The sequence below is a fragment of the Anolis carolinensis genome, chromosome 5 (assembly GCF_035594765.1).
Source record: "Anolis carolinensis isolate JA03-04 chromosome 5, rAnoCar3.1.pri, whole genome shotgun sequence".
In the NCBI taxonomy this organism is placed as follows: domain Eukaryota; kingdom Metazoa; phylum Chordata; class Lepidosauria; order Squamata; family Dactyloidae; genus Anolis; species Anolis carolinensis.
In genome coordinates, this window is record NC_085845.1 from 90,865,836 (window position 1) to 90,880,004 (window position 14,169).

General features: G+C 38.1%; 1 protein-coding gene across 1 annotated transcript in view; it reads left to right on the plus strand.

Annotated features, from left to right (window-relative positions):
• The window catches only part of dhtkd1 (dehydrogenase E1 and transketolase domain containing 1), a 36,796-nt gene extending 23,236 nt beyond the window's left edge, over positions 1-13,560 (plus strand). The window contains exons 12-17 of the mRNA XM_003226141.4: positions 487-593; positions 1,673-1,837; positions 9,121-9,203; positions 11,450-11,619; positions 12,438-12,523; positions 13,187-13,560. Of these exons, the coding sequence (XP_003226189.2) occupies positions 487-593; positions 1,673-1,837; positions 9,121-9,203; positions 11,450-11,619; positions 12,438-12,523; positions 13,187-13,288 (713 nt within the window). The 3' untranslated portion in view covers positions 13,289-13,560. The remainder of the gene's footprint in view (positions 1-486; positions 594-1,672; positions 1,838-9,120; positions 9,204-11,449; positions 11,620-12,437; positions 12,524-13,186) is intronic.
• The last annotated feature ends 609 nt before the right edge of the window (positions 13,561-14,169 follow it).

The window sequence follows — 14,169 nt, forward strand, 5'->3', positions numbered from 1 at the left end:
ACCTACTCCCAAAGTCGGTCACGACTGGACTTAACGTCAGGGGAAAACCTTTACCTTAGATACATTTACCTTTGTAGTTTGTTTTAAAGCTGACTCACCTCTGCTCTTCCTACTATCTTATCTCTTATTTAATTTGGTTTAATACATTGTAAGCCTTTGTAGTCTTTCTCATAGGCATTTCTGAAAAGTTGTGAATTGCAGTGTGGTGCTTTAGCGGTCCTTCTGAGGCAGTATGCGTAATGCTTTACATAGTTTGGAAACCACTGAATGCTAATAAAATCTTGCTCCTGTCCCTACATGCACAATGGTTTTTCTTCCCTCACCAAAGGAACAATTTAACAGTCATATTAGGGATCATATTAGATTCAAAAAATGAATTAGCCCATCATGAATGAGAGAAATGTACAGACAATGTAAATGTGTTATTTTGCCATCTAAAATTATCACCCCCCTCCCCCAATTTTCCTTCTTCTCACTTGCTTCTAGGGGAAGCAAAATGGCTTTTGCAGAGTGGAATCGTAATTCTCCTTCCTCATGGCTATGATGGTGCAGGACCAGAACATTCTTCTTGCCGAATTGAACGGTTCTTGCAGGTAACCACATACATGAAGATATTTATTATTCATATAATAATAACAATTAGTTATATTGCCCCTTTTCTTAAAATGAGATCAAGATGACATAAATGCTCATCTTCCTTGCTTTAGCCTCATAACTAACGTGCAAAATGCAACAATTTGGGTATGGATGGCCCAAAGTCACACAGTGAGTTTGATTTACCACACTGGCTGTTAATGAGAGATTGTCAATTACACAACCCTTTCAGAAAGTGTGCAGCTATTCCAATGGATAAGGTATTATTCAAAGGCCCTTTCAACACTGTCATATAGTCCGGATTATCAAAGCAGATAATCCACATTATATGCTTTGAACTGGATTATATGAGTCTATACTGCCATATAATCCAGTTCAAAGCAGATAATCTAGATTTTTTGATTTTATATGGCAGTGTAGAAGGGGCCTAAGTGATGCAGTATGAGATGTTCTGTCTTGGGTCCTGTCTGGGTTATAGCCTCTTGTTTGGTAACCAATAAAGCAGGCAGCAATGCAGTGTTAGAAATATAAGTCTGTCTATGCTTTCGTTTAGGAAACCTACTGCCTGTGCCAATTTGGTTCAATCTTGTTTAGGGTTCATTATGCCCTTCTGTGACATACTCTTGTTCTGAATTTCCTCCACATTCTGAACTCTGAAAAAGAAATCCCTTATTAGTTGAGCCTCATGAAAATGTTCAAAATTTTGTTAGAGCTCAGCAAAGTAACTACTGGGAATTACATATCCCAGACTACTTCAGGCCCCTTCTACACTGCCATATAAAATCCAGATCATCTGCTTTGAATTGGATTATATGGCAGTGCAGACTCATATAACCCAGTTCAAAACAGATAGTCCAGATTATTTGATTTGATAATCTGGATTATATGGCAGTGTAAAAGGGGCTTCAGGCAGCATGGCCACTGACTTCAGACAGCATGAACACTGGGAGATTCCAGGAGTTGTAACCCCAAAGAGTAACCTTTCTGAGTTTATGTCTTCATCTGCTTATGTTGACAACTCGCTGATGACTTCTTGGTCTACTGGGGGTTTTTTTGTACATTTTTGTTTGCTTTACAGATGTGCGACAGCTCAGAAGAGGGAGTTGATGGTGACCATATCAACATGTCTGTTGTACACCCCACAATCCCAGCACAGTATTTCCACTTACTCCGGAGACAGATGATCAGAAATTTCCGGAAACCATTAATAGTTGCGGCTCCCAAAACACTGCTCAGGTTGCCTGTGCGTAAAAATATTCTCTCTTTGCTTCCCCTCCCCCCACATTTATTTTCATTTCTTGTATTTTAAAAAGGATGAAAACTGTTACCTTGCCACTTCATCTCATATAGTCCCCACAACATATTTAATATAGTAGTAGTAGTAGTAATATACTTTATGTATATTCTGCTCTATCTTCCTAAGGGGACTCGGAGCAGATTACAGATACATATATGGCAAACAGTCAATGCCATTATACAATTGATAGAGACAGACAATACATAAACAGAGGCAGGCTTCCCTCTTTTATTTCTTTTTTTTTAATATTTTATTTATGAGTTTAACATGTACACAAAATTGAAAAAAAACAGATGATCACAGAAATAGAAAAAACAGAAACAAAAACAAAGAAACGGAAACAAAAACAAACCCAATACCCTGTCCACTTCCAGCTCCTCTACATTGCTTGATGCATCCTCCTATGAATGTTGAATATATTGCAGCAAGCTACCGTTTATCCCAGAAGTCTAGGAATTCCTGAAAACAAAAGTCACAGAAGTTCTATGTTGCTTCTTGCTAAGTATTGTCTAAGTTTGCTCCAGTCGGTCCGGTGTTTTGGCGAAATGTTCTGTGATACTTTTTGTGTCAATAAGTCCATATTTTTGATGTCAATTAACTTCAGCAACCACTGTTCTGTTGAGGGTATTTCTTGCGTTTTCCATACTTTGGCAATACAAATCCTGGCGGCTGTTACCATATATACAAAAAGTTTTTCCATATTGGAGTCCATTTGAAAATCCACCATACCCAGTAAGAAATATTCTGGTTTTGTATATAATTTGATTTGCAGTATTTTCTCCATTTCTCTTTTTATTTCCTGCCAATACTTTTTTATTTTTCTGCATCCCCACCACATATGCATAAAGTCTCCGTTATGTTTCTGACATTTCCAACATTTCCCATCTCCTTTACCTTTACTGAACTTCGCGAGCCTCTCCGGGGTGAGGTAACATCTGTAAAAAACCTTGAACCAATTCTCCCTCAGTTCAATTGCATATATAAGTTTTTGGTTCTTCCTCCATATCTCCTCCCACTCTGAAAACATGATCGTACGTCCTATCTCTCTAGCCCATTTAGTCATTACCGTTTTTACCTGCACATCTTCTGTGTCCCAAGCTAATAATTGTTGGTATAATATTTTTGTTGTTTCAATTTCTATTTTTTGTAGTCTATCCCAGCATGTTTCCTTTAGTTCGAAACCTAATCTCTTATCCTCTTGGAAGATTCCCTTTATTTGCCAATAGTTTAGCCAAGTCATTGTGGGGTCCATTCCCTTAATCTCTTCATATGACTTAAGACAGACCTCCTGATTCTCTACTTTTAATATTTGCCTGTATGTCAACCATGTCTCCCTTGGCATTTCTCTCATGTGTTCTGCTTCGAGAGGGGAGCACCACATTGGTATCTTTTTATAGAATCTTCTTTTGTACTTGTCCCAGGTTCCTATGAGTGCTGCTCTTAAAAAATGGTTTCTGAAATTTCTTTCTTTGCTGAATTTCTCTCTGCACAGATAGCTGTGCCACCCTTTCCTTAAATCCTGACCTTCTAATGCTAGTGTTTTCCTTTTAGTTAGGGTGGTCCAGTCTTTAACCCAGGTCAAGGCAGCTGCGTCATAATATAGTTGAAGGTCAGGTAAGCCCATCCCCCCTCTCTTCACATGATCCTTTAGCTGTTTGAACCCTATTCTGGCTTTTTTACCCTCCCAAATAAATTTCTGTATGTCCCTATGCCATTCTGCTATAGTCTTTTTTGTTCTTAGAATTGGTAAATTTTGGAATAGAAAGTTAACATCAGGTAGTATCTTCATCTTCACTATTGCTATCTTCCCAAGAAGTGAAAGCTGGAGGAATCTCCATTTCTTCATTTTTTCTTTTATCTCCCTCCACTTCCTCTCATAGTTGTTTTTATATAGTTGAGCGTTGCTTCCGGTTAGTTCTATCCCTAGGTATTTGATTTTCTTGACAACTTCTATGCCTGTGACCCTTTGCAGTTTGTCTTTTTTTTTGTGTGACATGTTCTTTGTTAATATTTTAGTTTTCCCTCTGTTTATTTTCAGTCCTGCTACTTCTCCGAAGTTCTGAATTACCTTCCACCATTTTTCAAATTTGTCAATTGGGTCTTCGATTAGACATACCAAGTCGTCTGCGTATGCCCGCGTTTTGTAACTATATTTCTTTGTTTGGAGGCCTTTTAGTTCTTTGTTATTCCTTATCGCGTTCAGAAGGACCTCTATTGTCAGAATGAATAAGGACGGGGATAAAGGGCATCCCTGCCTTGTCCCTTTGTTTATATTTATTGTGTTGGATATCTGGCCATTTGTGATAACCCTCGCCGTTTGCTGAGAGTATATGGCTTTAATCGCGTTCGAAAAATAAAATCCTACGTCCATTTCCCTAAAGATTTCAGCCATACAAAACCAATTGACATTATCGAATGCCTTTTCGGCATCTAGAAAAAGGAGGGCTATCTCCTTCTGTCTGTTCTTTTCATAGTATTCTATGGCGTTTAGGATGTTCCTAATATTCTCTCTCATTTGCCTACCGGGGAGGAAACCGGATTGATCCTCTTCTATTCTTGCCTTTAATACCTCTTTTAACCTTTCTGCTAGGATACTGGCAAAGATTTTGTAGTCCGCATTTAAAAGCGATATAGGCCTATAATTCCTAACCTGTGTATTGTCAGCCTTGTCTTTTGGTATTACTACAATATTAGCGCTAGTCCATGTTTGCGGAACTTTCCCTCCTTCCAGAATGCTATTCATGACTTTCTGTAGAGGTGTGATGAGTATCTCCTGGAATATTTTGTAGTATGACATTGAGAACCCTTCAGGTCCTGGTGCTTTATTTGAAGGGAGTTTCATAATTGCTCTGCTTATTTCTTCTTCCTTAATCTTCCTATTTAGTATTTCTCTTTGCATATCCGTAATTTTGGGAATGTCCTGCCTCCCTATATATTGCGTTACTTTTTCTTCGGCAATTATGTCCTTTTTATATAGTTTCTCGTAGAAAGCGGTGAATTGTTGGCCTATTTCTTCGTGACTATAGTATGTTTTCCCGTCTTCCTGTATTTTATTGATATATAGTGCTTGTTTCTTTTTGTTTATTTTCCTAGCCAGCCACCTCCCAACCTTATTCGCGTTCTCAAAATGATGCTGTCTTACGTATCTTAGCTTCTTTCCCATTTCCTCAACCTGTAGCGTCTCTAGTTGTTTTTTATAAATTTCGAGGTTAAGCTGAGTTTTCTTGTCCTTGGGATTTCCTTTGAGTGTTTTCTCCAGTCTTGCTATCTCCCCTTCTATCTTCTGGTGTTCTAATCGCCATAACCTTTTCTTCCTAGCACTTTGTTGTATTATCTGGCCTCTCATATAAGCTTTGCTGGCGTCCCAAATAAATTCTATTGCTGTGTCCTCCTCCTTATTAAGTTTAAAATATTCTGTCAGCAATTTCCTATATCTGTCCTGATCCCCTTCGTCCTTTAACAATGATTCGTTTAGTCTCCATCTGTATTCTCCACTTTTCGGATCCTCCTTGTCTAATGTAATCTCCAGGGGGGCATGGTCCGAGTTTAGTCTTGGAAGTATATTACATTTAGTTATTCTGTTTACTATTGATTTGTTTCCCCATATCATATCGATTCGGGTCCAGGTCAGATGTCTGTTAGACAGGAATGTATAATCCCTTGCACTCCCGTGTAAGTGTCTCCAGATGTCCAGCAAATTTAGGTCTTCTTTCAGTTTAAGGAAATATCTAGGTAATACACCACCCTTAATGCTTTTAGATTTCTCTTCTGAGTTGGATTTATCTAGGGCTGCGTTGAGCACCCCATTGAAATCCCCCATTATTATGAGGTCCTCGTATTCCTGTTCGATTATTTTTTGATAGAGTCTTTCTACAAATTTTGATTTGCACCCATTCGGCGCATATATGTTACATATCAGGAGTATCCTGTTATGCACTTCCACCGAGACGCCTAATATTCTGCCCTCGTGGTCTTTGAAGGCTATTTTTGATGGCAACTTCTCGCTTACGTAGGTCACCACCCCTTTCTTCTTCTCGGGCCCCGATGAGTAATACGTCTTTCCCAGTCTATCATGTTCTAGGTGTGACACATGCTTGTGTGTTATGTGAGTTTCTTGGAGACATGCTACATCGTATTTGCCTTTTTTTATTTGTTGCCATACTTTATTTCTTTTACTTGGCGAGTTAAAACCATTTATATTGTTAGAATACAGCCTAAGCCTCCGTGCCATCCTTCTTATTTGCCTCCTCCCCCCTGACCTTATCCCATTTTCCCAGATCCATCAGATCCAGTAAGTCTTCGGGCGATCTTTCTCTGAGTCTTTTTTTTAATCTAGACCATTCTCCATCTTCTCCTTGTGTCCTGTCCTCTTTTAATTCCTCTCCTTCTTTCTCTTTCCCTTGCTGTTCCCTCTTGCTGTTCTCATGTGATCCTGAGTTTAGGTATTTCTCATAGAAGGCGCGTGCTTTGGGTTCACTTGTTATCCAATGCTTATTTCCCTCCCAAGTAATCATCACTCCCTCCCTTCTTTCCCATTTGAATCTTATATTTCATCTCTTCAGCTCATCTGTCAGGAAGAAGTATTTACGCCTCTTTTCTAGAACAGACATAGGGAGTTCTTTAAGAATGGCAATTTTGTTTCCCTTAAAGTATGATGGAGCATTTGCGTTACCTCTGAGGACCTCGTCTCTGAGGCTTTTCTTACTGAAGTGGATCACAATATCCCTTGGCGTGTTAAATTTTCTTGAATGGTTAGAATGGATTCTATAAATTCTGTCTAAATTCCCTTCCACCATTTCTCTGGTTCTCTGAGTAATATTTGTTATGATTCCCACAACTTGGTCTTTTAAATTTTCATCTTCGGTCTCTTGTAAGTTACGAAATCTTAACTGGAATTCCTTTTCTTTTGTCTCGAGTATTTCTTGTTGAATTTTGATTGCGTTTATCGTTTTCTCTAATTCGCCTAGATCTTTTCTTGTTTTATCTTGGTCAGTTTTAATTATTTTATTTTCTTTAGATCTTTCCTTATTGTCCAGTTTAATAAGTTCTATGTCCTCTTTTATCAGTCTTATTTCCTCTTTAACTAGTGTTTGGATTTCCTCTTTTATTTCCTCTTTCATTCCCTTCATCTCGTCCCTAATCTGGGTGTACTTTTTGTCTTGCTTTTCCTGAATCTTAATCACCTCTGTTTGTAGTTTCAGAATCTCTAACATAACATCTTTGATACTGTAATCGTCTGATAACGAGTCTTTCCTAGCTGTTCCTCGTTTTTCCTTATCTTTATCCATCTTAGCTTTGGATGAATTCATCTCTATCTTATTGCTTATTGCTTTGGTCTAGTCTGATCTGCGGGTCGCCCTTATTTTTTATTTGTTTATTTAATTTCTGCCCCCCTATGCTTGGACCCTATTCCTGTTGCAAGTGATCTGGAACTGTTCCTTTAGGTGCTGTCTAAATACACCCCGGGACTGTGCTGTCTAGTCGAGTCGAGCTTACTGGAAACTATGGGAATAGTAGATAGCCAATTACCTCCTATAAATCAGTTCTAACACTGGCGTTTCCTGTAAATCAGTTCTGACACTGACACATCTGTAAATGGTTGCCAACCCCAGACTAAAGCAACCAGAACGGAGACAGATTAGAAAAAAAAACAAAGAAAAAACAAACAAACAAACAGACAGACAAAAAAAAACCCCTCTTTTATTTCTGACATTTGGAGGCTGTGCTCACCTCGGCCATGGGGAGCTGCTGTTGTTCCATTCTTCCATGCCAAGGAGCCTGTCAATCAAACCGCTGGCATGTTTTTTCAGGGGTGTCTTTTACCTCCCCGCTAAAGTGGTACCCATTTATCTGCTCACATTGCTGTTTTTGAACTGCTGGGTAGGCAGAAACTAGGCTGATGCGGCTTGAACTGTCAACCTTCTGGTCGGCAGGGATCTTCTGTAGTTGGCGGTTTAACCTCCTGTGCTAGGCTAAGCAGTTGAGCACTTTTGTCCCACTCTTCATCTGGAACGAATCCCAGAATGGCTTTCAGATTAATAAAAGGTAGCCAACCATGCTGTCAGGCTTGCAATATTAAAGAAATGGCATAAGGATGGGGAGGGAAGATGTGAAAAGGTAAGCTCATGTACCAGTTCTTAAAAGATGTGCATAAACATCTAGGATGGAAGCAGTTTTTTATGAAAAGACAGCCCTAGTTTATATTTTAGTCTTTTTAAATTCCACATTTCCTCAGTCTGACCCATCCCTAATGCAGCTATGTTGAATATGTTAACTTGAAAATTTATCTTTTTGGGACTATAGTTCCCAGAATTACCCTGTCAACAGGGCCAAGTGCCTATTGGATGAAGGGATTCTGTGAGTTGAAGTCTCAAAAACTCTGAAGGACCCATCAGTAGGGATATGGAGTACTGTACTATTAAAAGATGATGTTATATAGAAGTCAGCTTTGATGATTTTCATTTCCTTGTGTATTCTTGCCAAAATTAGCTATGACTGCAATAGAAGAATGCAAAAAAAAAAAAAAGTAGTTTTGTCTCCTTCCCACTCTGTTCAAAATTTTCTTCCAGAACAGCTATAACATATCATAAGGCAAAGCTGAGTTTTGTACTCTTAAGAATAACAATAATTTAATCCCCGTTCTGTCTATTTTGTGACAAGTTTGAATATTCCTCTGAAATTGCTTTACTCCTCTGGTAGATACAGAGGAGTAAAGCAATGAGAAAATAAAATGATGTAAGCTGATATTAGTTCACCTGACCAATAGAAGAAAATTATGTGTGATTGACCATTGTAAGGTTGGCACCTGTATTGAGAGTCCTATAAAAGTAATTTGTATTATGCCATTGCTTCTTCCCAAGCTTGGTGCATAAGTATTTATAGATTTACAAAATAAACTTTTCTCTCTTGAGATTAAAAAAAAATGTTTGCCTGTAGATGTGTCATGCAACCATAATGAGAAACCTGAGTTGATATCAAAGAAGCAATAAATCATGTATTTTAGAAAATATAAAAGATTTTCATGAGAAAAAAACAAGACTGATTATTGATGAATATTTATAAAAGAAAACTCCACATCCACTGTAATGGAACCATTTTATTACCTCATGTTTTGTGGTACATGATTTCCTTAAAAATCTATAAGTCAGAAGCTTTTTAACAATGTGTTTGACTACCTGTCTTAAAATATACTTACTGCACATACTTTTATTCCCCCATCCATTTCATAGGCTGCTGCATCAAGTTTACAAGAAATGGCCCCAGGAACAACGTTTAGACCAGTCATTGGTGATTCCGTGCTGGATCCTAAAAAGTAACTTACAACTTGCTGTTTTTACTATTTAACAATCCAAACAGTTTTGAAGCCTAGCAGGTAGTAAAGGAGCATAATAGTGTGCAATGAAACATTTAAGTATGAGCAAAAGTCACACATCTAGGAGCATTCTGTGCCTTTATTTTTTATTTTAGTTATATTGACAAAGAGTATGAATTAATGACTTAATACAGTGAGGGCATAATACAGCCGACAGACTTAAAAAAGAGGTGAGGAGGGAGAGATCTAGATTTTGGTGTTATCACTATCCAATTTATTTAGTGAATAACTGGAATACCAGCTGGGGACTAGGCAAAGATTTACAATTGTGCCTCCAATAGAACTAACTGTAAAGAGGTGGTCCGTAACTGTTATGCTCCTGGAAAATAGGAAGTATACTTCCTGGAGGTAGGATGTGGGTACAGGTGACACAATTGTACATTTATCTGTGCAGACCATGTGCAAATTGATTTCCAAATATAAACCTTGGCAATGGATTATTTTTTCTCTGTGACAGCCAAATTATTTGCTGTCTCTTATATTGGCATCTCCTCCAAGATGCTTCTGAGCAATGTTAAATCTCACAATCTTATGAGGATCAGGGAATTACATTCAAAGCTGGAATATAAGACAGGAAAGTTTTAGACAGAGGGAAAAACAGGATAGTCCATTTGAGAAGGTGATTAAGAAATGTTTGAGAGAGGAAATGAAGGTGGCAGGAGATCTGTACACACAAATCACAACAGTAAAAGAAGAAATAATAGAGGAAAATTTCCAAACATGGAGAATGGACATAGAAATTGAGAGGGAAGACATCCAAAGGGAAATAAGTAATATAATAAAAGAAAAATACAATGTATTAAGGGAAGCAAGAAGGAAAATGTTACAAAAATGGTACAGCACTTCTGCACAACTTTCACGTTTTTTACCAGGGATAAAGGACAAGTGTTGGCATGGTTGTGAACAAAAGGGGTGTTTAATCACATGATATACTTATGAAGTAGGTTAGGTTGAGACTGGATCGACACTGCCCTATATCCCAAGATCTGATCCCATATTATCTTCTTATCTGAAACTATCTGGTAGTATAGACTCCTATAATTCAGTTCAAAGCAGATAATCTGGGATCAGATCCTGGGATATAAAGCATTGTAGATCCAGCCTAAGAGAGTATTTAGGACTACCTAGTGGGTTCTGTGGACAACCAGGTTATTAAATCTGGGCCCATGCAAAAAAATTTGGCATGTATTTATTTATTCATTTTTATATCCCATATTTCATCCAATCAACCCAAAAGATTATGCATTGCTCAACTCTGTCCTGCTTGAGCCTTATGTCTCTTAGGCTCAGGGTGAAAAGAATTCTACAGCTAACTTTAAACTAGATTTTCTAGATTCCAGTCCATCATTCCAACCCATGCATTGCATTGCCCTTGTACCATATTGTCTTCCTTTTGAGTTCAAAAAGAGGATGTCAGACAAAAAACACTGTAACACAATTTTTGTTCCTGGATTATAAATGTCATTTTCTAATTGGTTCTATCATTAGAAACATGGAGAAAGTTTATTGAACTGCAAAAACTTTGTTTTTGTGGGACATCCTGTAGCACATTTTGCTCTAGCTTTTCAAAGAATATCTCATCGAGTCTCAACCATTACAACGTAGTTTGTGGCAGATACAAAAACGAAGTTCCTGGAATATAACAACTACAGAAGAGTCTCACTTATCCAAGCTAAATGGGCCAGCAGAAGCTTGGATAAGCAAATATCTTGGATAATAAGGAGGGATTAAGGAAAAGCCTATTAAACATCAAATTGGGTTATGATTTTACAAATTAAGCACCAAAACATCATGTTATACAACAAATTTGACAGAAAAAGTAGTTCAATATGCAGTAATGTTATGTTGTAATTACTGTATTTATGACTTTAGCACCAAAATATCATGATATATTGAAAACATTGACTACAAAAATGGCTTGGATTATCCAAAGGCTTGGATAAGCGAGGCTTGGATAAGTGAGACTCTACTGTATTTTCAAAGTAAGCCCCACACAATTAAACAGGAATAACACTTTCAAACCATGGACAGAATATGTTTCAAATTTTGTTACATAGTGAAATTGAAATAGGATTATATACCTTTGTAGGAATTGTGCTTCCCGAGCCATTCAATCTTTTCCATCATATTAACACATTGTTTGTAGCTTAAAATGCTTGAAATTATCCCTATCTTTTTTCCTGTAGTGTCAGCAGGGTAGTTCTTTGTTCTGGGAAGCATTACTATGCTCTGGCAAAACACCGGGAGATGCTTGAAGAAAGGAAGCAGGATACTGCCATAATCCGAGTGGAAGAGCTGTGCCCTTTCCCCTTAGAAGCTCTGCAGCAAGAATTGCATAAATATAAGAATGCCAAAGGTTGGTGGACACTTGTTTTGTAAAACCTAAGTATGAGAGCTTGGAGCCATTTTGCTAATGTACTGTAGTTTATACACATTAGTATAGCGCTCTCAGATTTAACACTACTAACATTTTCTTATTGTCTTGAAGAGTGCACTGAAGAAGTTTTTTCCCCTTTCCACTATGAAAATGCCACCTTGTGCTTAAAAGGCAGGCCATTCTATGAATGAAGCAAAGAGTTCTAAGTTACAACTGTGCTGCCTTTTTCCTTTAGAACCCAGAGGACAATATCTGTAGTTTAGGGATCACCTGAAATGTTCCTCCTAAGAGTTGAGGTGAGTCTCCGATATGTCCAATTACTTATGAAAGATTCCGGAGACTCTTTGGCCCCTTCCACATAGATAAACAAAATCCCACATTATCTTCTTTGTACTGGTGGTGACAGCTGGCATGGAGCTCTGGCATGGGCTGGACCATGAGGCCACAAAGAGTCGGAAGCAACTGAAGGAATAAACAACTGGAATATATGGTAGTGTGGACTCAGTTAACCCAGTTCAAAGCAGATATTGTGGAATTTTCTGCTTTGATATTCTGGGTTATATGGTTGTGTGGAAGGGCCCTTTCACTCACTCTAGTTGTTTCTTTCAAGAGTCAGCTGATATCTGGAAATACTAGCTGGGTATATTGTGCTTCTCCACCATATATTTGATGGGAGAGCAGTGACGGATGAATGGTTCTTGGTAGTGTTTTGACAATATGCAGTAAAGAACAGGATTGCAGCTGATTCACCAGACTAACTGCAATGATTTAACCCAAGCCCTTAATTTCTTGTGCAGCATTTATCTGGAGTCAGGAAGAGCCACAGAACATGGGTCCCTGGACATTTGTGTCCCCAAGATTTGAGAAGCAATTGGCCTTAAAGGTAAATTTTCCCTGGGATTGGTTCTAAAATAGTAGCCTATATACCTGGGATCAGTTCTGGTTAATGTGTTGTCGAAGGATTTCATGGCCGGAATCACTGGGCTGTTGTGAGTTTTCCATGTTCCAGAAGCATTCTCTCCTGATGTTTCACCCACATCTATGGCAGGCATCCTCAGAGGTTGTGAGAGTGTGATTTGCCCAAAGTTATCTGGAAGGATTCCATGGATATGCAAGATTCAAACCTTGGTCTCCCAGAGTCCTAATACGACACTACACTAGCATGCCCAGTAATATAATACTATAGTATAACATAGTAGTGTGTATATTATAATACTATAAATGTAGGTCCATGGATCCTTGGTTCTCTCCGTCTCTCTTTTTCATAGTAGTATTAGTTACAGATAATGACAAAAGATGCTATGTTATGCACACTTTGACTAAGCCTGTAGTCCTAAAGTTTACATTGGAATAAGATCCATTTGGTACATGATGACTTCTGTGTGGTTATGCATATGATTGTGGTGTTAACCCATGATGACTTGAATGGGGTCAAGCAGCTTGCGTTCAAGATTGCAGTCCGAAGGATTATCAGTTTATCATTAACTAGCATCTTAAACTTGATCAAATAAGTGTTTGTAATGGCATCCTTATGACTTATTTGCAGCTCCATCTTGTGAGTAGACCAGCCTTACCAGCACCTGCAGTCGGCATTGGAACAGTACACCAAAAGCAACATGAAGATCTTCTAGCCAAAACATTTAGTTGAGACCTGTGTATTTTTGCAATTTTGCAGTGTTTTTTTAAAGAAAAGATCAAGCAAAAAAAAAATTAAGATTGAACTTGTTTTTGAGGTGTGCTGCTTAGAATTATTGGACACAATTCTGCCAGAGTTTAAGCGATTTTTGAACCTCGTTCAGTGTAGATTGCACAGTGGAAATGAATGGCACTGGATCATTTCAACTAAGGTTTATTCCTATGTAAATGTGTTTTACATACAAAATTGTTTAAAGTAAATTAAATTAAAGTATTAAAATGAAATCCTTTTTTTCTGAGACTATACTTGTGGTGTTCTTCCACAGATCTCTTTATGTTTTTTTGGTCTGGGGGAAAGAGCCTCTTGGGCATGATTTGGTTTAGGCAAACCAGGGTGTGTGTGTTAAAGAACTTATTCTCCAGATCCAGTTGTGTTTAAATGGCTCAATCCTGCTCAGTAGTCTCAATTGGAACAGGATAATAGGATTAATTTTTTGGTAAGTCAGCATGTAAATAGATTCCATTGATTCATTGGCTCTACTCTCGTTGGAATTAACAAGACCTAAGTGCCTAGAAGGTACTATAACTTCAAAAAAATACAATTAGAACTCTCCCATACTGTGTATAGTTTTATGTGACTTCCAAGGATTCCTGTCTATTGCATTGTTAAAATGCACACACACGCACGCACACGCACGCACACGCACGCACACACACACACATACTGTTGTGGAAAAAACGATTGATGATAAAGCTTCAGTTGAGACCTTTTCCCCCTTTCAGGAGTGAATTTCCTTTCCAAGGGCTAGATTTCTCTCACTTCCTGTTGTCTCACCCCCATTCTCAACCATCAGTCATTTGTAAATCAGATGTTTGTAACTCAGGAACTGCCTG